Source organism: Adiantum capillus-veneris, chromosome 10 (genome assembly GCF_014529385.1).
Source record: "Adiantum capillus-veneris isolate H3 chromosome 10, ASM1452938v2, whole genome shotgun sequence".
NCBI lineage: Eukaryota > Viridiplantae > Streptophyta > Polypodiopsida > Polypodiales > Pteridaceae > Adiantum > Adiantum capillus-veneris.
The window spans coordinates 109,892,797-109,919,399 of NC_140940.1; the positions used below are offsets into that span (position 1 = coordinate 109,892,797).

Consider the following 26,603-nt stretch of genomic DNA (forward strand, 5'->3'; position numbering starts at 1 on the left):
CCTTGATTTGAAAGTGCTAAAAGAAGAGGTAAGGTTAGATCTTATGGGGAAAGCTCGTTCCCTATCCACCAATCATGATATCAAGCAATGTGCTAAATTGAGGTATGTACTATGTAGATGGCCCACACCTTGTTTCATTCTTTTCATTCTCAAAAGGATCATATCAAGAGACAATTCTTGGCAAATACCTTGAATATTGACTATATTTTTTCTTCTCCCTTGATCAACTTGTCTTTGCCACATACTTATGGAAGAGGTTCCAAATATTTGCTAGTGGACATTCATATGAGTTGAAATTACCCTTTATTTCAAATACATGCTCCATTTTCTTGCATTGCCATGAAATTTGTACCCACTAAATTTTTCATCTTATACATCAGCTATTCAACTTGATTATTGAGAGTTTTCTACTTAAGACCACACATTTTCAGAAACCATATTGTCAAAATACAACCTTATAAGCCCACAAACTTATAATAGAAAAACAAAGAGTATCACTGCTTTATATACCTTCAAGACAAGACATAAGGGATGATAAAAGATAAACATGATCAATCATGGTAACCAAAGTACAAGTCTGTAGTATAGAAACAATTCAAAAACGAACAAAGGTAATTCATTTATCTATAGGCATGATCCCAATGGATAGATAACCCATATAGATAGACCATAGTTTCAAGAAAAGATTACAAACATAATACATGGGCCTAATTTTGAGAGTATGACTCGATATCAAAGACATAACAATCCCTCTAACTATATTCATCATTGAGAGAGTGAAATGCTCCAATACAATGAGATGATCATTCCCAAATCCTCCTTTCTTAGGCTCATCATAGATAGTGTGTTAAAATACTACAATGCAACAAGATACATCCTTGAAGTAAATTGATGTGACACAAGGAGATGGCCTAAATCTTCTCTATTAACTAGCTTGTAGTCACTTTGTGTGAGTTGCAAATTTCAACATTCAGGGGCTCCACCTCAAAATATACCTAAAAGTAGTGAAGTGTAGCAATAATGATATTTCCAGATGGGATAGTCATTTCTTGCTTGGAACTCATTCTTTTACCTTTGGCTAAAATATAAAATCCAATTTTGTAAGCTATTATGAACTAATGAAAGCAAGTACTATTGTTTTCAATATCTAGTAAACGTTGTTTTTTCTTATGCTTATAACTCCCCCATGTGAGGTGTGGTCACAATTTTGAGATTTGCAATATGATCACAGGTGAAAGATCTTCATTTCAACATAATATTTATGCAATGTCGGGCTATGTTTCTATCATGGCCAATGTTTCTACTAATTTATCTTTTGTATGAAATTTATGAATCTATTTCAATTTAGTATAGAACAGGATAGAGCTCCCTTAGGCGTGGCTATATAGTGAAATCAATAGAAAAGAAAATTGTTAAACTGAGCCTACTATGAATAATTGTTTTCTTATCCATATAATGTTTGGAGATTTGAGACCATAGGAGTGTTTAAATAGGTCTTTCCCACTTGCCTATTGTTGCAACATGCCAGAGATAAGAGAAACTATATTTTAAGATGAAGCACAAAAAAGGTTACCCCCATTATGGGGAGAAGCCATCATGCATCAGAAAAATTATTCGTCGGAAACCAAAAATTCACAAGGAATATTCCATTTTCACTTGAACATTATGGCTGGACGGCGGCCAAAAAGTGATCCAAAAACGGTCGATTGGTTCGTCAATTGGATGGTGGCCGTTAGTCAATCACCGGTGGCCGGTGGGTGAAGTCTTTGGCCGTTGGTCAAATTCAATGGCTGGTGGACAATTTCTAGGCAGACTTGTCTTCTCAAGGGTGGCCACACATGGACGCATGGGAGAATTCAACTTGGACTTGTCCACACAAGGACGGCTACACATGGCCACCTCTCGTGAGAAAGGGGCTACACAACCCTTTTGGCCTATAGCAAGATGCCTCTTATACACACAAAATGCATTTTGGTACATTGTGAAGTTGATGAAGCAAGCTGCATGTGAGGTGGTGAGAGTGAAGCAAGGAGGGAGTTCCATTAAGGGTATAATCCCTTTGTAACCTGCTTCTAGTTTGAAGTACTAAATCCATTGAGTGACTGCTTTCTCGTGAACGTAGCCCACATTGTGTGAGCCATGTATATCATGCTCTCTCTCTCTCTACTCTATAATCTCTCGTGTGTGAAAATAATCTCTCTCCATTAAGTAAACTATTCTAATATCTACTTAGCTACGCCTCTATTTCCTAACATCATCATGCGAAAAGTGTATGTGTGTATTAATTATAGATTAAGAGATGTCCCTCCCAAGGGGTCTGTGTGAGAATTATACAATTTACATCTTGATGCGATTTCAATATACATTATAGTTATAGAAGGGACAACATAGGGGAAGAGTTCTCAATGTCCAACCTAGCAAGAAGTTTATGCCATGAACTGGACTACATCTAGAGGTACCTAGAAACTAGTGCTACCCCTGAATGCGTATGAATGAAATACTCAATAAATGGACCAAGTGTGGGGTGAATATATATGTATACTGCATTGCAAAAATAGACACACAAACACACACACACACACACACACAAAGGAGAGTGAACTAGAGTGCATAGAAGACACACGAGAATGACAAAAGAGAATATTTAAATTTCCCACCTGGGGCGTTCACTATGTAAAATTTTCCTATATCACGTGCGTTAACCAAAATGGATTAAAAGTACCCTTTATAGGCATTATGTATACATGTTTCTGTAACTTTACAGTAGTATTAAATCCCTTCTGTTGAACTCACGTGCTATGTTACATATACTTTAGTGAACTCCTCGGGATGTTCCATCTAAATTAGAGTGGAAAACCATGTTCATGCATAAAAATATCTTGGTACACCATAAATTTAAAGCCGTGAATGACTAAAAAGAAGCACGGAACCCTGTGTGGGATTGAACAATCCACCCATCCATATCTGCTTCTACAATAGATAGAGAGAACTTTAGTTCACTGGGAGTGAACCAGAATGTAGACATGTAGTAGTGTTAGTGTGTATACGCGCTTTACCAGGGGCACTTTTCTCCCACTGGGTTTTTCCCCTTGGACATCTGGTGTGAAAGGACACCTTATCTCTTAGGGTTTCATATAAGCTTTGTAGCTTGGAGTTTGAATATACACTATTATTCCAATACAGAGAGATAGACTACAGAGATCTCGTACACAAGCTCTGTGTCTTCTCCTTCTTAATCTTCTTCCTACTCTGAGTTGCTGTCTTTCTTCTGTTTCCTGTTTCATCATCTTCAACAATTGGTATCAGAGCAAGGTGATTTCTAGAGCCTCTACTTGCGTTTTCGCGTCCGCGCGCGCAATCGCAGTTTTCGGAAAATTTGCTCGTGAGAGCATCCTCGACGTTCCGGGAGTATTCTGAGCAGGTGACTTGCGGTTTTACCCCCCTTTCGAAGCCGTTCGAGCCCTCAGAATTTTGTTCTGAGCAGCGTAGCAGAAGTTACTTTTCAGAGGCGTTTAGATCAAGAGGGTGTGCTTTTTGACAGATTTTCTTCAGGTAAACAGTTCTTTTGGGAAGCAGCTTGTCTTAGCTTTGTGCTGAGATTTTGTGTAGAGTTTTGCTTGGATTGGAGAGAAGATTTGTGAATCTCTTGGAGGTTCTTTTGCTCTCTTGTGTGCATCCACAGTATGGCTCAATCTACGGAGAAAGAGATTTTTGTTGCGTTTACATCGGAAGACAAATTGGATGGTACCAACTATTCTCTTTGGTCTTTTATGGCCAAAAATGTTTTGGTTGGTAAAGGATTGTGGGATTATGTATCTGGAGATGAAGTTTGTCCAGGTAGCATTGCACCTGCCACGCCTGGTCGTGGTGTAGCTGTTGGTGCAGGACCCTCACAAGTCACTCCAGAGCAAAAGAGATGGGATACTAAAGATGCACAAGCTATGGCTGTGATTGCCTTAACCATAAAGGGGACAATCACACCACATATCAGATCTTGCAGAACTTCTGAGGATGCTTGGAACACTCTGCAAGCTATGTTTGGAGGAAGAAACGCTGCTAGAATAGAGTTTTTGAAGAAACAACTTGACAAAATACAGATGGACGAAGGTGACGATATTGTCGAGCATCTTACAAAAATTAAGGATCTTAAAGAGCAATTGCTTAGCATTGATGAAGTGATTCCAGAGAAGGACTTGTTTTCCAAAACACTCAATTCACTACCACCATCTTATTTGACTTTTCAGACTTCTTTGACTCTGTCTTTGCGATCTAATCCTGAGCCTCTTCATTTTGAAGAGTTAGTGGCTTTGCTATTGCAGGAGGATCAATCACGTAAGAACAAGTCTTTACAGGTGGATGGTATGGATCATGCTCTTGTTGTACAGAACAAAAACAAGGGTAAAGAGAGTGCTCATTACTCCAAGTCTAGTGCAGGAAAATCTTCAGAGAAGTCTAAAGGTGATTCCGAGAAGTCCAAGAAGAAAGGTAAATGTCACTACTGCAAGAAACCTGGTCACTACATTAGTGAGTGTAAAAAGCGAATTGCTAAAGAAAAGAAGAAAGAGTCAAGTTTGGTTGTTTCAGCTTCTGGTGATTCTTCTACAGCTAAAGAAGAGTCTGCAAACTTTGTGCAGGATTCTTATGCTTTTGTAGTATGTTCAGATTTTTCTGCTTACAGTGTTGACAAGACACAAATGATTTGGTACTTTGATAGTGGTGCATCCAGGCATATTACTTCAAGGAAGGATTTGTTTTGTTCATTGGATGCAGCTCCCGCAAGAAAGAAGGTGACATGTGCAAATAATGCTTCTTATCCAATCAAAGGTGTTGGTAAGATTTTGATTACCATTTCAGATGGTTCAGATTTATGCTTGCCAGATGTCTTATATGTTCCAGGGATCAAGAAGAATTTGTTGTCTGTATCCTCTCTTGCAAAAAATGGTCTTCGGGTCATTTTTGAGGATGAGAGATGTGTTGTACGAGATCGAGAGAATGGTTATTCTCTTATCACTACAGGTACGCTGGAAAATGGACTATTTGTGCTAGATCGTTATGAAAAGCAGATTCAGGTATGTATTGCAGAAACAAAGACTCAGGCCATGCAGGATGCTGAGTTGTGGCATGCTAGATTTGGGCATGTTAGTTATGGCATTTTGATGACTTTACAACGTCATAATATGGTGCATAATTTGTCTTTATTGGAGATGCCACCAAGACATGTATGTGAAGGTTGCGTTCTTGGAAAGATGCACAGATTTGCATTTTCGCAGGATGGTTCAGTTAGAGCGACACAAAAGTTGCAGCTTGTAAACAGTGATGTATGTGGTCCTATGAGGACGCCATCTTTGGGAAACAGCCTTTATTTTGTGACCTTCATTGATGAATTTTCCAGGTTTTGTTGGGTGTATCCACTCAAAGAAAAGTCAGATGTGTTTGCAGTTTTTCAACATTATGTCGCCATGGTTGAAAATGAAACAGGTTGCAAAGTACAGACTCTTCGTACCGATCGAGGAGGTGAATACATGTCAGGTGCATTTAAGGATTTTTTGGGAAAGAAAGGCATTAAACACCAATGCACTATGCCATACACACCACAACAGAATGGTGTTGCAGAAAGGAAGAACAGGTCTTTAATGGAGACGGCTAGATGTATGCTCAAGGCTAAGAGTTTTCCTCATAAGCTATGGATGGAGGCAGTTGCTTGTGCAGCACATGTTTTGAACAGGTGTCCTACTCGTGCCTTGAAGAACATTACTCCATATGAAGCTTGGTATGACAGAAAAACCTTCAGTCAGTTATCTTCATGTTTTTGGTTGTCTTGCTTATGCTCAGATCCCTCAGCAGTTACGTGGGAAGCTTGATGATAAGGCAATCAAATGTATATTTGTGGGGTACAGTAGTGGAATTAAAGGTTATAGACTTTACAATCCTGCTACAAACAAGATTTTTGAAAGTCGTGATGTAATTTTTGCAGAAACTACTGCTCAACCTATGGTTGCTTTTGATGTACCTCATATGCAGACACATGATGTATTTGAAGGTTTTCTTCCTTCTTTTGTGGAGAATCAAGAATCACAACAGGTTGATAATCTTGATCAATCTTTTTATCAGCATGTGACACCTCATGATGTAGAGGAAATTGTGCATGAAGAGCAAGAAGTTCTCAGGGAAGAAAGAACCTTGCCTAAATGGGTTCAGAAAACTTTGCAGGATAGCAAGTTGGATGCACCGTTGCCATGAAAAACACGTGCTGGTACTACTTTTGGCAGAGAGCAAGTAGATTTGGCTTGCTTTAGCACTCTTTGTGATGCAGATGAGCCTGATTCATTTGAACAAGCTTTAGAGTGTGTTCAGTGGAAAGATGCTATGCAGCAAGAAATTGATTCTATTCATAAGAATCATACATGGGATCTAGTGGACTTGCCTACAGGTAAAAAGATTATTGGTACAAAGTGGGTTTTTAAGGTAAAAAGGAAACAAGATGGTACTGTTGACAGGTACAAAGCAAGGCCTGTGGCAAAAGGCTATGCGCAACAGAAAGGCATAGATTATGATGAAACCTTTGCTCCTACTTCTCGTGCATCCACAGTTAGATCACTAGTTGCAATTGCTACTCATCATGGTTGGAAAGTGCATCAGTTGGATATGAAAACTGCTTTTTTGAATGGTGATTTGCAGGAAGAAGTTTATGTAATTCAACCAAGTGGTTTTGTTGTAAAAGTTCAAGAGCAAAAGGTATGTAGATTGCGTAAAGCTTTGTATGGTCTCAAACAGGCTCCAAGAGCATGGTATGAGAAGATACATACTTATTTGATTGGCCAGGGATTTCAGAATAGTCCAACAGAAAGTACTTTGTATGTCAAAAAGAGAGATGGAGTTCTCATTATGCTAACAGTTTATGTGGATGATATGCTTCTTACAGGTAATACTGCAGATGAAATTGAAGCGTTTAAAGATGCTTTGAGAAAAACCTTTGAGATGTCTGATCTTGGTTTGCTACATTATTACTTGGGTATTCAGTTTGTGCAATCAGAGGATGGCATATACATGTTGCAGGCAAAATATTTGCATAAAATTTTGGACAAGTTTGGTATGCAAAATTGTAAGCCAATCTCTACACCCGTAGAAACTGGCCGGATCAAAGTTGAGCATGCATGATGCTGGAGAACCTTTTTATGTACATACTTATGCATCAGCCGTTGGTTTCTTGATATATTTGGCAGGCAACACTCGTCCAGACATTCAATTTGGGGTTTCACAAGCAAGCAGATTTATGCACAGTCCAGGTATGCATCATTGGCAGGCTGTGAAGCGCATACTTCGTTACATTTCAGGTACCCCTAATCTTGCCATGTTCTTTCCAAGGGGGGATATGTATGGAAAGCACAGTTCTATGCAGCTTCTTGGTTACAGCGATTCAGATTGGGCTGGTGATTTTGACACACGACATTCCACAAGTGGCAATTGTTTTTTCTTGGGAAATGCATGTATATCTTGGCTAAGCAAGAAGCAACCCACAGTGGCTACATCAACTTGTGAAGCTGAGTACAGGGCAGCTTTCACGACAACAGTTGATTGTGTATGGATACGCAGGTTATTGGCAGATCTTTGTGAGTGTCAACAGGCACCCACTACCATTTTCACTGACAGTCAGAGTGCTATGGCAGTTGCAAGGAATCCAGTATTTCATGCAAGAAAAAGCACATAGAGGTTCACTACCACTATGTCAGGGAAAGGCTACATGCAGGGGAGATCACACTAACTTACTGTCCTACACAGGATAACATTGCAGATCTATTTACGAAGGCGTTATCACGAGAAAAGTTTGAAGCTTTCCGAAAATCTTTGGGCTTACTCTCATACACATGATGATCTGCTACCTTGTACGGATTCACACTATCACTACAGGGGGGATTTGTAGACATGTAGTAGTGTTAGTGTGTATACGCGCTTCACCAGGGGCACTTTTCTCCCACTGGGTTTTTCCCCTTGGACATCTGGTGTGAAAGGTCACCTTATCTCTTAGGGTTTCATATAAGCTTTGTAGCTCTAAGTTTGAATATACACTATTATTCCAATACAGAGAGATAGACTACAGAGATCTCGTACACAAGCTCTGTGTCTTCTCCTTCTTCATCTTCTTCCTACTCTGAGTTGCTGTCTTCCTTCTGTTTCCTGTTTCATCATCTTCAACACAGAACACCTCCAACTTACATGAGCGAGACATAAGCCAAGGCTGCTTTGCCTTCCTCCATGAACCCAAGCTCTAAAAAGATTCTAAATAAGTGGTAGGAAATCAACAACAACCATACTAGTTTAGGTGCCATGCCACTTTGGTACCACATTGGGTAATTAGGCCAAGCCAAGGCAAGATCCCTGATGTGTTATCTATGTAGGGCATTCAACCCCCGACACACTAGCCGCGTAGATGAGCCTTTCAAAAAAGAAGAAGATCTAGACAACACCCGCGATCCAAGAAATCCCTAGGTCATCAATTCTTTCATCTAAGCTAAGTGATATAGGTGATTCTAATGGTGTATCGATGTTTTCATGAGAAACATAAAAAATGAGTCCAATCAAAAAAGCATTGTGCACTGAGCACAACATTTACCATAGTGGATAGTTTTGCATAATATTTGGTAAGTAGGTACCCCTCTCTGCATGCAAAAGCTACCTCTTGAAGAAATTTGCCTTAGTTGGAGCATGCAAAATGAATGGATACTTTAAGCATATTTCACGCTGCTACAACTTCTAGTCAGCCAAAGTTGAAGCTTGGTGCCTTAATTGATTAAATTACATAAGTTGGAATGTTCACCTTAGTTTTTATGTTGATGGAAAGCTTAGATAAGGTGTACATAATGAGTTGTGTCCTCTGCAACTATTGGCTCATAAGCGGTTGTAGCATCCGCCTTGGTTGATGAAAGAAAGATGTCGTAGTGCACTGGTCAAATCTACAAATTGTGGGAAAACGGTCCATACAAGGCAAAATCGATGGTGCTCTTGGGTTGAGGGGGTGCATGCTTAAGTAGGCTACATTTTCCATGTTGTGACTCGTTGATTTGAGGTTTGCACTTGGGGGGTGCACCTTTAAGAAACTATTCATATAACACGCATTCACGGGGTATTAAGAAAACCCCTTTGCGTACATGCTTAAGGTAATAAAACGACCCCTTTTTTCTTTAAAAACTTACAATTTTTTCTCTAGAATCAATTTAAAAAGGCTTCTATTAATATAGTCTTGTTAAAATTTCAACAATTAAAAAACCATTCATTTGAACTCACATGGTAACTTACATGCCTAAGAGGTGAACCCCTCGAGGGTTTGTAGAGGCCATGTGAGGCTCAACAAGTAGGGTTTACCTAACTATATCCTCTTTTCCGTAAAAACTCCATGAAAATAGAATCCTAAGCACCTATTTTTTTGGCACAAGATGGCCATATTTTGGCCTTGATTTTAGAGAAGATGAAAGCTTGGACAATATTTGAACTAAATGTGCCTCTCACTTAATCACTATTGGGTAGGGGATCATGCTCAAGCCTAAGATATTGATTAGGGGTAGAGATTATTACTGGTCTAGAATGCCAATGCAAAGATACTAGATAAAAAAAGAATATGCTACTAGTTAATGATGTAGTAGCGGATTATGTAGGCCTACGGACAAGCCACATGCTCTGATATAACATTAGGTAGGGCTAGGGATAGGCCACATGCTTTGATATCACTTGATAATATTAGTGTGGCTAAGGAGGATGGGTTAATCTCCCATTCCTGATTAGACAATACTAATCCTAATTAATATAGAGTAATGCTTAAGGACACAAGATAATGAAAAATGGTCAAGTTCTCATTGTAGCATGAGGTTACATTACTTGTGAGCATAGAAATGAGCTCAATATATAGAAGGAGTGGTAGGTTGAGTGATATCATATGTGAGGTGTGGTAGCATGTAGTATCGTATGCACCATTTTATGGCTATTTTTGACCTATCTATTGGCTTCATATGCAACTGGAAAGGTGCTACTATAGGGTCCATGGTTCATGTATATACATATATGGCCTCATTTAGGATACGTCATCATTCATGAGGACTTAGGGAGAGTCTCCATACTAGGGGCATATGCTAGGCTTACCTCAACACAAGGTACCATTCATTTGGGGACTTCACATATTGGAATTTTTGATTGATTTAAGTAGAAGTTGGCTAGGTCCAATATTGAAGCTACAAGACTTCCAAAAATCCTTTAAGGTTTACCATGATGTGTTACCATATACATGTGGTAGTGATGTGTGTGAACACACTAGGACCGTCGGGGCATTTTTTCCCTCTTTAGGAGGTTTTTTCCCCCGTGCATTGTATATACGCCCATCACTCTAGGGCTATCTATCTTTCCATTGCACACTAAGTAACACACTCTCTATTGTGTGCCTTGAGCTTCCTTTGTCTTCTCCAAGCTGTGTGTGTTTCTCTGCAACCCTAATTCCAACAATCGGTATCAGAGCAGGTCACGTCCTCCCGGGCTTAGTCGCCAGCTGCTCCAGCACACGCTTGCTCACTTTCTCCGATTTCAATGAGCTTTGGCAAGCGTTCGTAGGTTGACTAATATTTTGGGAAGGCTCAAAGAGCTCGGTCTGCTCAGAATTTTGATTTGGGCTCATTTCGGCCTCCGTTTCCACTACAAGCAGGTGTGCACAGGCTATTTCTTCATTTTGTGCAGAATTTTTGTCAGTGTCGTTTTCTGCATAACCGGTGCCTTATAGTCTTCTATGGTTTGTGCTATATAGCACAGGTTGTTCTCGCTTCGTTTCTCCTATTTTCGGGCAGTTTTCACATCAGGTGCAACATTTACCATGGCTGACAACAACAACACAGATGTGTTCAAGATGTTTTCTACTGAGGACAGGTTGGATGGGGACAACTACCCTATGTGGGCTTATATGATGCAACATGTTCTTGTGTCAAAGGGTGTCTAGAACATTGTGCAGGGCATTGATGTACGTCTTTTGTGTCGTGGGCTGTATAAGCTCACTTTGTATGACAAGTGTGGACAAAATTTTGCAAATGCTATTGCAGATTCAAGGGCTATTTCAGATGCAAAACTTTGGCATGCACGTTTTGGTCATCTGAATTTTGCCAGTTTGCTGCGTTTACAGAAATCTGATATGGTTGCTTCTTTGCCACCTCTTGAAGCACCTGTCAAACATGTTTGTGAAGGCTGTATTTTGGGTAAGATGCAGCGTTCTAAATTTCCAAAGGATGGTTCAGTTCGGGCCACATGCAGGCTGCAGCTTGTGCATAGTGATGTTTGTGGGCCCATGCAAACTCCGTCCTTGGACAATTACCTGTACTTCGTGACTTTCATTGATGATTACTCTAGGCATGCATGGGTATTTCCGCTTAAAGCGAAGTCCGAAGTTTTTATGTGCTTCAAACAATTTTTGGCTATGGCTGAAAATGTCTCGAAATGTACTATGGGCACCCTCTGTTTCGATCGAGAGGGGGAGTATATGTCTCATATACAGGAAAAACAGGTCACTGACGGAAATGGCACGATGTATGGTCAAAAGTCAAGCTTTGCCGCATTCTTTTTGGCTTGAGGCCATCATGTGTGCCACTTATGTACTTAACAGGTGTCCTACGAAAGCTTTGCAGTCTATTACTCCATATGAAGCATGGCATGGTAGAAAGCCTTCTATTGAGCACATGCGTGTTTTTGGCTGTTTGGCATATGCTTTGGTGCCACAAGTGCAGTGCAGAAAATTGGATGATAAGGCTGTCAAATGTATTTTTGTTGGTTATAGTCACGAAAGCAAAGGTTACAGGTTGTATCATCCGCAAACAAAACGTATTCTGGTTTCTCGGGATGTAGTGTTTGTGGAAGATTCTGTTCAGCCCTTGCTCTCATGTACTAGAGACAGTAATGTAAGCTCACAGGACATTTATGACACTTTGTTGCCTCTTTTCAGTGGTGGAAATACGAACGTATGTTCCAATGAGGCAAATGTACAACCTATGGGGGTTTCTGAAAATGTTTTAGATCAGCCTATTACTGATGCAGATGTACATGATGTACTTGATGAGGAAAGGGTTGAAAATGAGCAGGCTAGAGGTATGCCAAAATGGCTAGTGCACACTTTGCGTGACAGTAAATTGGATGCACCTTTGTCTAGTCGTACTCGTTCAGGCTCTCGCCATGCATCATATGCATCAGATTGTTATGCTTTGGCTGTGTCTAGTTTACATGATGTTGAGGAGCCTTTGTCTTTTGATGAAGCACAGAATTCAGAAAATGGATGGCTGCCATGCAATCAGAATATGATGCACTTATAGAAAATGACACATGGACTTTATGTGATTTGCCTCCTGGCAAAATGGCCATTGGTACGAAGTGGGTTTACAAGTTGAAACGCAAGCCGGATGGTGAGATCGATTGCCATAAGCTCGACTTGTTGCAAAGGGTTATGCACATCAAAAAGGCATAGATTATGAAGAGACTTTTTCTCCTACTTGTCGTATGACTACTGTGCGTTTTCTATGTGCATTGGCAGCTCATTTTGGTTGGGATGTACATCAATCAAACATTGTTACTGCTTTCTTGAATGGTGACATATTTGAGGAAGTTTATGTAACGCAGCTTCGCGGTTTTGTCATAAAAGGACAAGAGGACAAAGTGTGCAGATGTAAGAAGGCTTTGTATGGGTTGAAGCAATCTCCTCGTGCTTGGTATGAGAAAGCTGACACTCATTTGGTTAAACGAGGCTCTCGTAACAGTCCAACAGAAAGCACATTGTATGTAAAGCGTGAGGATGATGTATTTCTCATTGTGGTTCTTTATGTCGATGATTTGCTAATCACTGGACCAAATGAGAGACATATTGATGAATTTAAGGCTGATTTGAATGCTACTTTCAAGATGAAAGATTTGGGACTGTTGCATCATTACTTGGGTATACAGTTTAAGCAGTGTGATAGTGGTATTGCCTTGTGTCAGAAAAGTTACATAGAGACATTGCTATGTAAGTTTAGACTTAAGGATTGAAAACCTATTGCCACTCCCATGGAAACAGGTTTGAAGTTGAGTCTACATGATGTTGGCGATCCTGCTGATGTCACTCTTTACCAAACTGTTGTTGGCTGCCTCATTTATGTATGCAACACAAGGCCAGATATTCAGTTTGCAGTCTCACAGGTTAGCAGATTTATGCATAGCCCAGGGTCTAAGCATTGGCAGACTGTCAAGAGGATTTTCCACTACCTTAGTGGCACTTTACATCTTGGCTTGTTTTATCCCAAGGGGGGGATCATTGCCGCCAGACTTACATGCTTTTTCGGACTCAGATTGGGCTAGTTGTTTTGACACGCGAGTGTCCACAAGTGGTTTTTCTTTCATGCTTGGCACTTCATGTATATCATGGTTGAGCAAGAAGCAACCTACTGTGGCCACTTCGAGTTGTGAGGCTGAGTATTGGGCAGTCTTCACAGCTATGGTTGAGTGTGTATGGCTCAAACGCCTTATGGCTGATTTGGGTGTTGGACAGGACACTGCCAACACTATCTACACTAACAGTCAGAGCGCATTGGCAGTTGCGAGGAACCTAGTTTTTCATGCTCACACAAAGCACATTGAGGTGCATTACCACTATGTCAAGGAGAGGCTCTCAGCAGGAGAGATCAGCTTGGCTTATGTGCCAACACAGGACAACGTTGCAGATCGTTTCACAAAGGCATTGTCTCATGAGAAGCTTGAAGCTTTCCGCAAAGCTTTGGGCTTACTCCCCTTTGTGGACTGATCCTGTCCTCAGGGCATGGCACTTCCCTTTACTCATGTGCCAGTTCTCGTTCACCACATCACTCCAGGGGGGATTTGTTACCATATACATGTGGTAGTGATGTGTGTGAACACACTAGGACCGCCGGGGAATTTTTTCCCTCTTTAGGAGGTTTTTTCCCCCGTGCATTGTATATACGCCCATCACTATAGGGCTATCTATCTTTCCATTGCACACTAAGTAACACACTCTCTATTGTGTGCCTTGAGCTTCCTTCGTCTTCTCCAAGCTGTGTGTGTTTCTCTGCAACCCTAATTCCAACATGATGCTTGTGGCATCACTTTCATAGCGGCCTTGGTGCAAGATGGTGATAGCTTATGGGAGTCCAATGTTGTCAAGTAAGAGAGGGTTGTACAAATCTATGAATAAGAGTTTGTCGTAGGCTTATTCATGCTTTTAATCATTGGAGGCACATTACTTGATCAGGGAGAAATTTACATTGTACACATATCATCATAGTTTACGATCTTTCTCGTCTTATAATCAGCTATCAAAGAAACATAGTAGACATGCAAATATTTTGTCTTGCAATTACATTTTAAGATAGTATATCTAAAGGGAAAGAATAATGTAGTGGTAGATGCTTGTCTCACAAGCGCGGGGTGGGTTCACCATTCAGTACCCCCCTATATAACGTGCATTCGTAGGGTATTAAAAAACCCCTCTTTTAACATGTCTGGATGAATAAAATGACCCCTTATTTTAGGAAATTTTTCCAAAATCGAATATGAAAACCTCTTATTTTAATGTATCTCTATTAAATTGCCTACAATTTGCATTTTAAAACCCCTCCTATCGAACTCGCGTTATACATTAACATGATTACATAGTGCACCCCCCGAGCTCACAAGCCACAAATATTTTCTATCACTTCAATGTGTCATCAAGATTTTGACGTAATATGGGAGTGAGGATGGTGTCAAACTACTTCTTAAGGAAGGGTTTTTGATACAAAAGATTGTTGCATGTGACGCATGGTTTGCAAACAACAAAAAGGTGTTGATAGAGTGTCACAATCCTCGGAGCAAGGGCATAGAGTCAACACTTGAGGGTATTGAGCGATACTTTGTTTGGCCATAGGTCAAGAAGGGTGTGGATGATCTTGTGCGTACTTGTTTAGTTTGTTAGAAAGTGAATTATGGCAAGCACAAAGGGACATGCCTTATATAGCCTTTATCAATTCCCAATCAACCATGAGACAATATAGTGATGCATTTTATCTTTAATCTTCCCAAAAATCTATTGTGGATACAATCATCAAATAGGCTCATTTTGTTCCAATGAAGAAGATAGTGAAGGCCCATCATTTGGCTAAGTTTATCTCGCATATCTTTTGGTTTCATGGGATGATGAAGCCTATCGTGTGAGATAGAGATTTTTACTAGTATGTTCTAGAAAAAAGTGTGTGAGAATGTGGGCACTAATCTCAAATATTTTCACCAACCAATGGATAGTTAGAGATTACCAACTTAGTGGTATTAGACTTGTGGAAGTACTGTATCTCTAGAAATAAGTCTTAGTGGAAGAAGTATTTACCATTTGCTGGAGTTTTCTTATAGCAATATTGTTCACCCTTTGATGGGAAAGGAACCATTTGACATTGTCAAGGTAGTAAGTGGGTAGAAATACAAATGGTGGAATTTAATTTAGACTATAGGATCTCCTCGATTGGAAGAGTTGTGTTTTGTTCATCCATCCATGGAGCTAGATGTGCAATCATTGTATGGAGATTGGGGATCATAAGAATCTAGGGAATCTTAACAAATACATTGAAGACATTATCTTTGTATTTTGGTGCCCATGAGTGATGATCTTTAGTATGCAATACCACTAAGATGTAATAGAAACTTTTACTATTGGAAACTTGGATCTCATAATGTCCACACCTAGTTGATGTATATTGATTCTAGGTTACCGCTCATTGATGGAATGATTTTCATAAAATCTTATATAAAATGGGTATCAAGGGTCTAACACAAGAGCATAAATAGGAGATGAAGGAAGACTAGCCTGCAAAGAAAATTGTAAAACAAGCTCTAATGTAGAAAGTGAGAGATTATTGTCACGGTAAAGATGGAAATTCATCTCTACTTGTACTATTTTCTAGGGTTAAGTCTAGATATACTAGAAAGTGGAACAAGCATTTTCATAACAACAAAAGGAAGTATAGGAATCATGGAGAAAGCTAGTGATATGCAAGACGTCAATAATACTTCAACTTGTGGATGGATGCATCAAGAGACAAATCAAACTACTAGAAGGAGTGGTGGTTAGGTTTTATGTATTGATTGTCAATAGGCCTTTGCAATAGTGGAATTTTTTTAGAATTCCAACTTTGAAATTATATTAGGGAGATCTTTTACAAGGATATTGTGTATGATTCAAGACTACGGCCATAACTATAGATGCCTCTAACAATTTGGATCAATCATGAAAAAGATTTTTGAAGACCATTCCTACAAAGATGTGTCTAAAACCCCAATTGAGGAGTTTAGCTATGTACAAAAAAATCTAATAAAGCGGACTTCATGATTGAATGTTGAAACACACCCTTGGATGTATGGATTTTCAAAAAATGGTAGTTTACACAGAGAAGACTACATCTTGGAAAGAGATGAAGCATGCAGGGTTGAGCCATTTTCATAGTATTTGTTAGAACCATGTGAGTTGACCCAAATATTGGCTACTAGAAATGGACGAGCCAACTTCTACCAAATCTTGTGATGAAGAAAGATATGATATCAACTTAGATGGTTTCCATATATAACAAGTGAGGATGATAGCAAGTACGTAGATGATTCCAAGAACTCAAAGAGTGTAATCAAAGAAGATATATACATACATATATATATATATATATATATATATATATATATATATATATATATATATATATATATATATATATATATATATATATATATATATATATATATATATAAAATTCACAAGGAAATCTCCATAAATTACTTTTCTAAATGAGAATGAAGCTGAATTTTATGAGGTCCTTGACAAGAATCATGCAAATCCATTCATATTTTAGAGTTTGTATCATGTTAGAAAAGAAACAAAAGTCTTTAACAACTTTCTCACTTTAAGAAACCAACCCTTTATTCCTCTTGATTCACCTTTCATGTACCTTGAACTTGTCCTACAATCAACATATTAGGATCACCTTTTATTACAAGCCTCCTTAGATGACTTTTGACACATTCTTCCAAGACCAAATGAAGGCCTGCATACTCGGCCTTTAAAGAAATCAAATAGTGATGAAAGCATGCTTACTTGAAATAGGTGTACAATTCAATTTCAATCTCACTGAGGTACATAGAGATAGTTTGGACTTGTAAAGTTAGATACTTAGCTTGCAGCAATTTGACTTAACACTAGAATGGTAACAGGACACTTTTATGTCCTTGGACACTTTTGTGTCCTGTTAAGTGACCATTTTGCTTGAATTATTTGAAGAGTATGAAAATGAATTTATAGGTGCTATATATCCACAAAGTTGCCTTATGAGCTGAAAAAAAAATAGCATTGTTTTTTGAGTATCGATCTCTCCATTAACCTTACTCTTGCACAACATTTTTGGACCTAAACTGTGTGAAAAAACGGGTCTTGTTTTTGGCTTTTTTTTCAATTTTTGGCAACTATACCACTCTAAACTTCATGTTTGTGAGGTTTAGATGGCTAGAGATTAGGCCTTCATAGTTCTCAACATGTTTTGATGCTTGTAGGGAGAGCTAAATGTTAAAATTGAAAGTTATGACCAATTTACAAGAATTGCATAATCCTGTTTTTTGGCCAAAATTAGCACTTTTATGATTTTTTTGGTGCCTTTCTTGATATCCAAATTCAATTTTGATTCTGTAAGTGTAATGTATTAAATCTAATCTTCCTTGAGTTTTGGGGGACCTAATATGCTATATAGCATAGTGTATAATGATGGTTGAGTTTTTTGATTGCTGAAGAATACGATACAATTTAGAGTAGCAAGTATAACTTTCTCAATATTGCTAGATTCTTAGGCCAACTGTGTGTATTTTGTAGGTAGTAACCATATCTAATCATAGACTACAAACTTGGCTAGATATTGAGTAGTTTCTATGGGTTTCTAGAGGTCATAATGTTAAACCCAGTTTTTTCATGTTTGTTGTATTTAGCACTTTATCATTGCCCCTAAGGTTCCAATTGTAAGAGATCCATTATCCTTTTGACATTCTCCATGGCTCCTTTTGAATCCAAAGGCCCAAAGGGAACTAAGAAAACATGTATATAGTATTTGTATTGAGCATGACTATAGAAACTTTGATGACAGGTCCGCAGAATGGCAAAAACGCAACTTTTTTGTACCTATTTTTTTGCCCAAAAAAAAATTAGTGAGGTAAAAGCAACCATATGTTTTGGTTCCCAACCCATTGAAGTTAACGGGGCATTTTATCTCATGTCCTACAAAAATCCCCACTCTTATTTATTTTTTGCTGTTTTGGGCAAAATGCAGTGGTCCATCAACTTTGGAGGCTTGTAGTGACCAAGGGATGAGAAAAATTACAAGTTTCTCATTTTTTCCATATGTAGTAGTTATTGAACTATAAGCTCATGAAAGGATTTTTCAAAATGAGTGGATCTACTATGGTTTTGGAAATTTTTCCCAAAACCCTGAAAGGACACTTTTATGTCCTGTTAGGTTACCATTCTAGTATTAAGCTATATGAAAGAGGATAGTGTGAATAAAATATCACATATATTTTCACTTTCAAAGAGATTCACGCAAAGAATGATTGACAAGAGATTTAGAAAAGAAGGTAGTACCAGGTCCAACTATGCATGCGTGTTTTCAAGATGTGGAATGCTCCATATACTTTGATGGGGCTTTCAAATGGATCATTAATAAGGGTGCTATTGTTTTATGTATTTTTGGAAGGCACCTTATACTTTGATGGGGCTTTCAAAAGGAGCATTAATAAGGGTGCTATTGTTTAAGTATTTGTGGAGATGGCATTGACTTGATACCACTAGTTTCACTTTCTTTGCCACAAAATTATACTCGACTCCATTTGTGATTCAACACCTTAAGCATTTTCAAAATATTCAATGACTTTATATTTATAGATCATACTTTTACAAACTCAATTCCAATGCACAAATTTCAATTCACTAAAGACTTGTTTCATGGTATCCACAAAATGAAAACTCTTCAAACACACCTATAATGTATTTATTTCGTCCAAAAAACCATTGTTCCTCAAACGTTTTTGTGCACTATTTACATGCTTTTGTTCACCTCACTTTAAGTCCTCCCACTTTGTAAAAGATATAGACCGGTAGTCTACAAATCCTCTCGCAAGACCTGTAAAAAACACCTCCTTTGCATATACATCGTGTGAAAACTTTTCTCTTCTTGTATGAGTGCAGTTCCACTCTACAATGGCACATGGCCAAAACCCCTCATATCCCTGTAGTCCTTGAATTCTTTGTTTATCTTTGGAAAGGGTTGCTCTCTAAGAGTGTCCCAGATTATTTCATGGTCCACACAAATAGTAAGGAATTGCACCCCATGCATCCCATCCCGAGTCATTTATCCTCGCAAAAGCTAATCCATCATCCATCACTTTTGTTTCCATACAATTAGTAGTGATGTGTATGGCTACCCATGGATAAGAGGATACTTAGACATCTCTTGTACGAAGAACTTTTTTTCATTTTTTACATCCCCTATAGTCACCTTCACATTTGGACAAGATCCAAGTATCTCCCTTTGTGATTTATTGGCCATTTTTCTTTTTGAGATGAGGTTAATCTCTGACCCATATCAATGCAATGTATGGATCTTCTAAGTCTCCCACTTTTACCATGGTCTTAGTAGTTGCTCTTGCCCAATGGTGCTTGGAGTAATAACTTTTGTGTTGAGTGGTATCTTCTTTGTCTTCATCATCCAAGAACTGAACTTGTTTTATTCTTCATGTAGACTTGTCGCATCCAAAAACATTTCATTGCATTATTAACCATAAACTTGTACACCTTGTAGCTTAAATTTTTCCTTTACCCACTATATACATAGATAATGTCAATGATTTCTTCATGGATCTCCTACTTTGTTATGCCAAGGACCTCACCCAAGGTAAATTCAATGTTATTGGTAAAAAATCATCTCATCCAAAACCTTTTTGAAATCTTTTGCTGTCTCTATGTGTGCTTGTAAATTCCCAGGGAATCACTTTCCTTTGAGTTATGGTTTTGTTAAGTTTCTTTGATGCCATATGTGGTGTTGATCTTGTGTCTTGTGTGTTATTGGGAGACATTTCTATAAAGATATCCTTTGTTCTTGTTTTCCCAACAACATTGATGATAGCATATTCTTAATCACTATTTTTTTTTCTTCACGTGATGCTCAAATTTCATTAGAAGATAATATCGAGTATTCAAATGATGATACACCTATTATAGTTAAAGATGATGTAAGTACCATACTCGATATCAATTGGAAGATAGTAGATACACATAATTATGTGTATCTACTATCTTCCAATTGATATCGAGTATGGCACTTATCATATTTATGATGATGCTATTTTTTATAATACTCTCACTACGTGCAAAGACTCTATCAATTACATCAATGAAATATTATCTTCACTAGAGCAACAAGGAACAGGTGGGATAGGGCTCTCCTATTCTCGGAATGTATTCCCAAACCCATTTTCTAAATGGAAATGAGAATTGATCGATATTTGGTTCCTAGGTTTAACCAGAACGACAAGTGAAACAGTAGTTGGAACAAGCGGAATGGAAAACAGAACGATGGAATGTGGGATAGCCGGAACAAGGAATTTGAAGTCAATCACATTTTTATGAAAATGATCGTTTGGGGGGAGAGGATGTCCTTCTTGTTCTCTCTTATAAATCAGGCTTTGGAATCTCTCTATCAAGCTCTCAATCTCACCCTCTCCTTTCCCTCAACGTTTCAAACTCTCTCTCCAGACTCTCGCTCCCACAAGGCTCCAAGCCTTTACTTCTCTAGACTCAAGCTCCCTCCCTCCCTCAAGGATTATTGATCTCTCTCTCTCTCTCTCTCTCTCTCTCTCTCTCTCTCTCTCTCTCTCTCTCTCTCTCTCTCTCTCTCTCTCTCTCTCTCTCTCTCTCTCTCTCTCTCTCTCTCTCTCTCTCTCTCATTGTTCCAAGCCTCGTTCTCATTCCACCATTCTGAGGCCCACGATAAAAAAAACGTTCTAAAGCTCCCCGTTCCCAAATATTTTCCATTCCCGCTCTCTGAAACTTTAGTCTTCACAAAAGAATCAATGAAAAGAGGCTATCTTTATCGTGTGAGCTAGAGCTACTAAAAACTCTCAATTTGTACAAAAAGATGGAGAGTTGGTATCACATCAATGTTATGCTAATCTTGTTGGATATCTCCAATTTGTTGGATTAAATAATCATTCTAATATTCTCTTTGCTACAAATTTTCTTGGACAGTATCTTGCCTCTGCATTCCTTAAGAATTTGTCTGTAGCAAAGCGGGCTTTGAAGTATTTGAAAGGTACTACAAATTTTAGATTGATGTATCGACCCAAGCAAAACTCCAGTTCTATGAGTTTGGTTTATCTTTTGAGATATCTCACTTACTTATACACTCTACTATCAAGTACATCTATCTGGTCATCCTCCACTATCAAGTACATCTATCTGGTGTGATAATCAAAGTGCCATCATTCTTGCTAAAGACTATATTCAATACAATAAGTCAACATATACTGTAGTGTATCATCATTATGTATGATAAGAAGTAAAGAAAGGCACAATCATGATCGAACATTGTCCCATTGATCAAATGCTTATATATATCTTTGTCGAAAAACTTAATGAACTATGATTTACACCCCCATGCTCAGATCTTGGGGTTGTTATAACCTCACTCTTTGGAGACTAAACTATTCTTATCTTGTCGTATATGAACCAACGTTGTTTATAAAATGTTGTAATTCTATAGGTACTAGATACCTCACACATACACATGCACACTCTAACCTACTTGGTTATTTCATAGAAATATATATTCACTTCGCACATGCACTATAATTATTAATGGTTATCAGTGTACATGCTTGTATATAGGTTGTTTTCTTGTACTCGCCAAGGCTTTTTACATCCATAACTCTAGAGACCTTTATTTGAGCTGAGGTGTGAGAGCTAAATATAGCTCGCCCTAACTAAATTAGGTCTCACCTATATAGACATGACTTGTAATCAATATGATGTTTTGGCTATCTCTATATATCCTATGTCTCTACGCTTCAACATATATGCTTTAATCATGATATATGAATCAAATGTTTGGAAAAATGTGTCTCGGGGTACCTCCACATGAGCGGGTAGCTGGTAATTGTTTTGAGTTTATCGTACCCCCCGCTCTCAAAGAATGTTACCTCAGGACAGCTTACAATTGTGCCATTTGTAATTCACGTTGATTGAGAGCAAGGAAAAAGGGAGAAAATTCTCCTTTAGTCTCCATAAAATAAAAGAAATATACAAATTTGGATCATATATTGTAAAGCTTGCTTCTAGGTAATTAAGAAGAAAAAATTGAAAGTAATGCACACTCATTAGGAAAGAAAAAGGTCTCGAAAACTAGAGGGCATTCTGGTCAAGCTGCAAACGCAGAGGTGGGTTTGAGGATTTATCAGCCAAATTGGGAGCTTTCTTTGAAAGTCGAGGTCCTGGCCGATTCGACTTCAGAAAAAACACGTGTATTTTTCCCCAGGGCTAAATACATTTCAAGCAAATAATTCAGAGTAAACGAATAAAAATTTAAAAAATCCTGGTATAAGTTTTGGACTATCTCTTATATCGCCGAGAAATAGAGCAAAGCATTGAAACAATGGAGCATACCTGTTTCTGATTGTATTAACTTCCCAAGACGTGATTGCTGGATGCTGAGCAGCAAGGCCGGCCCATTCCAGAGGATATTCATGGTGACGGTGTCGGTGGTGACGTATTTCGCATGCATGGTCGATGTGGAAGCATGTCATCAAGCAAGCCTTTATCAATGAGAGGGGTCGACTCCACCGTTGCAGAGGCCGCATGAGGTGTCCTACCGTGACTAAATCTCCTTTGATGATGATGCTGATGCTCAGAGGCCTCAATTTCTTGCATGAAATCAGTGTGCTTCGACTTGTTTACATTGCCTTGGACACACTCGCCCTGCACAATTAGCGTCTTTTCCGCATTATCTCGGGCTAGTGCGCCGGTGATCGGTAAATGGTGCACTAGTGAAGGGAAAGATAGAGGTGTGCTCATTTGCGGAAAGCCGTAGAGCACGTTAGCTGGCGACAGAAATGGATTACGGATTAGCTGACTGTGTGCTAAAGTGGAGGTAAAATGAAGACTAGGATTAATCGGGGATGATTGCCAAGGTACAAAGCTAACATGAGTGGCGGTGGATAACGGATAATTAGGATCTGGCAAGATGGAGCCCCTTAATAGGGCTGGGCTATGGTGGGTATGTTGACCTTCATAAGTGGTGACTACAAGGGAAGGATCTTCAGTACATCTTTCTACTCTCTTCTTCACAGAGCACTTGCTGTTGGTGCACCTATAGTAGCTCCTGCAGAACATGCACAATTTCCTGATTAGATCTTTTTTGCAGAAAATGAAATCTGACAAAATAAATGATACCTCTGCATTAGAAAACTAGCTATAGTAATATGAGAACTCCTCTCCAGTTAAAGACAATTCTGATAATCGAGATTTACACACAGACATTGAGTACTCCTCCAATAAATCAAAGCATACTATCACCCTTTTTATCTGGGACATGCAGTCGACGCAAAGTGGCTACACTATTGAGAACTTTGGTGGATCAAGAGATAATTAGTGAAAGGCCATAACGCAAAGTGCTCCTTCGATCAACTTGCAGACGGAAAGTGGATGTGAAGGCTGAGATGGTGAATGTAACTGGTCGCTGTCCATGGCAACTTTGCAGCAAAGCGAAGAAGTTTATTACATGAGACCATGCCCTTCAATATCACGCAGATTTATTTGATTGAGCTAGAATCTGCTTTTTGCGAGAGGTCCCAAAAATTTGCAATGATTTGGAAGGCCCTTTTGATGTGAAAGAAGAAGAAGGTAGACTGTAGGACTCGGGAGATCAGGTTGGAGCTTGGACTATAAAGTGACTCGCGTCCCGCGTGCTCTGCCACTGGGATTTCATAGGCGCGAATTCTGCTTTTGTGTAGGTATGATTGGATGCACGCTAGGTTTACAAATTGCCCTGGCTGTTTGAGTGAGAGAGAGAGAGAGAGAGAGAGAGAGAGAGAGAGACGGCAATGGAGCAATGATGTGCATGTGCAATAGTGACTGAACGGGATCAGTGGTCCTCGACTCCTCTATATAAATGACCGCAATTTAAATTTTGGACTCCCCATCGTCGTCACCATCATCATCTCCTTGCAGTACAAACCTCCATGACCAGCTGCTGCACAACTATATTCGTACAGCGTGATATGCGCTGACACGTGGACCAATGCCAATCTCCCATACATGTGGCAAGACATTTGACACGTGGACTGATACACTAGAGCAACGTAGGAAAATAAGGTTGACTGCAGGTACTGCAGGGTAAAGTTTGTCAAAATTACCTGGGGTGCGGGCTGTTCTTCACAGCCTTTTGACCATACTTGCGCCAGCGGTAGCCGTCCTCCAGGTGCTCCACCTCGCTCTTGGTCAGCAGCGCCACCCGCGCCTCTCTCACCCTCTTCTGCCCCTTCCTCCTCCTGAACAATTTCACATACATCTCTCTCTCTCTCTCTCTCTCTCTCTCTCTCTCACACACACACACACACACACACACACATAGTGTAAGCTAAAGCAGAACAAAATTCTTGATGCACTGCGTCTGAAAGAAATGCAATATGCGCAGACAAGGCATGCTCGATATTAATCTATTTTCTTCTCTGCTGAGGACGATCTATTAGACACTCTTATAACACTACTTATATAAGTCTTCTAATACAAACAATCCATTAAGAAATTTTACTAAAATCTAATATTTTAATTTTGAGGATTGAAGAACAAATTAGCAAGAGAGTCTGTGTATATGTAATAATCAGCGGCGCTCACCTATACGAAATTATCAAGATGTCACTTGCATTCAAACTGTCTTTATTAAAAAACCCCTTTACTTACCCCCTAGCCTTCCTTGAGAAACCTGAGTTTTTTTTTCCCAAAATGCAATTTAATGTAGACATGGTTTTTATAAATGTTACTAGATAAAATACACTCTCTTGAATTCACGTGATACACTTACATTTTCTGATACAATATATGCTTATTATATTAGTTGAATAAAAATGCAAGTTTCCTTGAACGTAAATATAAGCCCGTTGGTAAATATTAAACCACATGCATCAAGTAAAAGTGCAAAAGCTCTCACTAGACTTATATTGACCTCATGGTCTCAAATATAGTTTAATTACTTGGTTTAATTAGTGGAATAAATGAGGCATGATGGTCAAATATTTAAAGATACAGGAGTGTACAAATTAGTATCATTTGTATATAAACTATGCATGTATATAAACTCCGAATATGAAGGGTTTTTGGTTCATAATATGTTTTTCCTCTGCAAATTCAAACTACAAAGAATACCAAATGAGCTCCACAAGACAAGCTGTATGTAATAGGAGTACCATATATTTAAACCTCTAATCTATGATGAATTTGAGGCACGTGTACCTTGCTTGTGGCTACCAAACGATGGCTACTTTCATCTTTAAAAGGGTTTAAAAAGATTTCTTTCAACTAAGGAAAATTATGATTGTACTTCCATCTTTAAAAATGTTTAAAGAAAATTTCTTTCAACTTTAAGGAAAAAAAAATTTACTCTTTGATTTTTTTGAAAGGATAATGTTAAAATTGTGTGTTCAAGAGTCGTTTTTATCTTAGCAAAGAATTTCCTATCAAAGAAAAGAGGATTCATTGTTTCATTTGTGACACTAATATTTAGGAGATTAGCTCTAAGTTGGGAGACTGTAAAGCTGAGATAAAGATGCTTTCAATGCTTACTTGAAGTCCTGCATAATTAACCAAGTGATAAGCAGCTACTTCTAAAAGATAGAGTATACCCTCTTCTATAGAGAAATTTCTCATATTACACTAGAGACACTCGAAAAAAAAAGTAAGAAGGGAAAAGTACCTTTAATACTTGTCTTAAAAGTTTTCCCATACTCTATCAAGATCTCGCTAAGGGCCCTATTGGACCTATTTCTAATACCTTCTTCTATAGAGAAATTTCTCATATTACACTAGAGACACTCGAAAAAAAAAGTAAGAAGGGAAAAGTACCCTTTAATACTTGTCTTAAAAGTTTTCCCATACTCTATCAAGATCTCGCTAAGGGCCCTATTGGACCTATTTCTAAAGTATTATGGGAGGTTGTGGAAAGGTTGACGATCTACTCAAATTATTGAGTTGGCAAAAGTTAAATGTGGAGAGCCACATGTGGCCACATAATAATTTGTTGCAATGAGCCTAAGGACTAGAGCAAGCATACAAGGTTGCACCCTCAGTGGACCTACTATTTGTAGATACCAAGATAGCTACTCAAGGAGATCAGATAAAAGGTATGATAAGTGTTGCTCCAATAATCGAGGGTCACTTATTTATATATGTAGGTTTGGATGAAAACATGTTAACACGGCACATTTTTTCTACCATTTAGTATATTCAACTTAGTGTTATTTGACAAACTTCGATATCCGCATTTTTTGGACAAATAATA

At 38.6% G+C, this 26,603-nt stretch overlaps 1 protein-coding gene across 5 annotated transcripts in view; it reads right to left on the minus strand.

Annotated features, from left to right (window-relative positions):
- LOC147449450 (uncharacterized) overlaps window positions 1–26,603 on the minus strand; it is a 279,835-nt gene that overhangs the window by 245,401 nt on the left and 7,831 nt on the right. For 4 of the 5 annotated variants that reach the window (XM_086521894.1, XM_086521895.1, XM_086521896.1 and 1 more), the window contains exons 2-3: window positions 24,463–24,597; window positions 22,715–23,429 (exon numbers count right to left, since the gene is read on the minus strand). In XM_086521894.1, the coding sequence (XP_086378020.1) occupies window positions 22,793–23,429; window positions 24,463–24,597 (772 nt within the window). In that variant the 3' untranslated portion in view covers window positions 22,715–22,792. Of the gene's footprint in view, window positions 1–21,048; window positions 22,589–22,714; window positions 23,430–24,462; window positions 24,598–26,603 lie in introns of those variants that run through there. The other variant, XM_086521897.1, reaches the window with a different exon arrangement.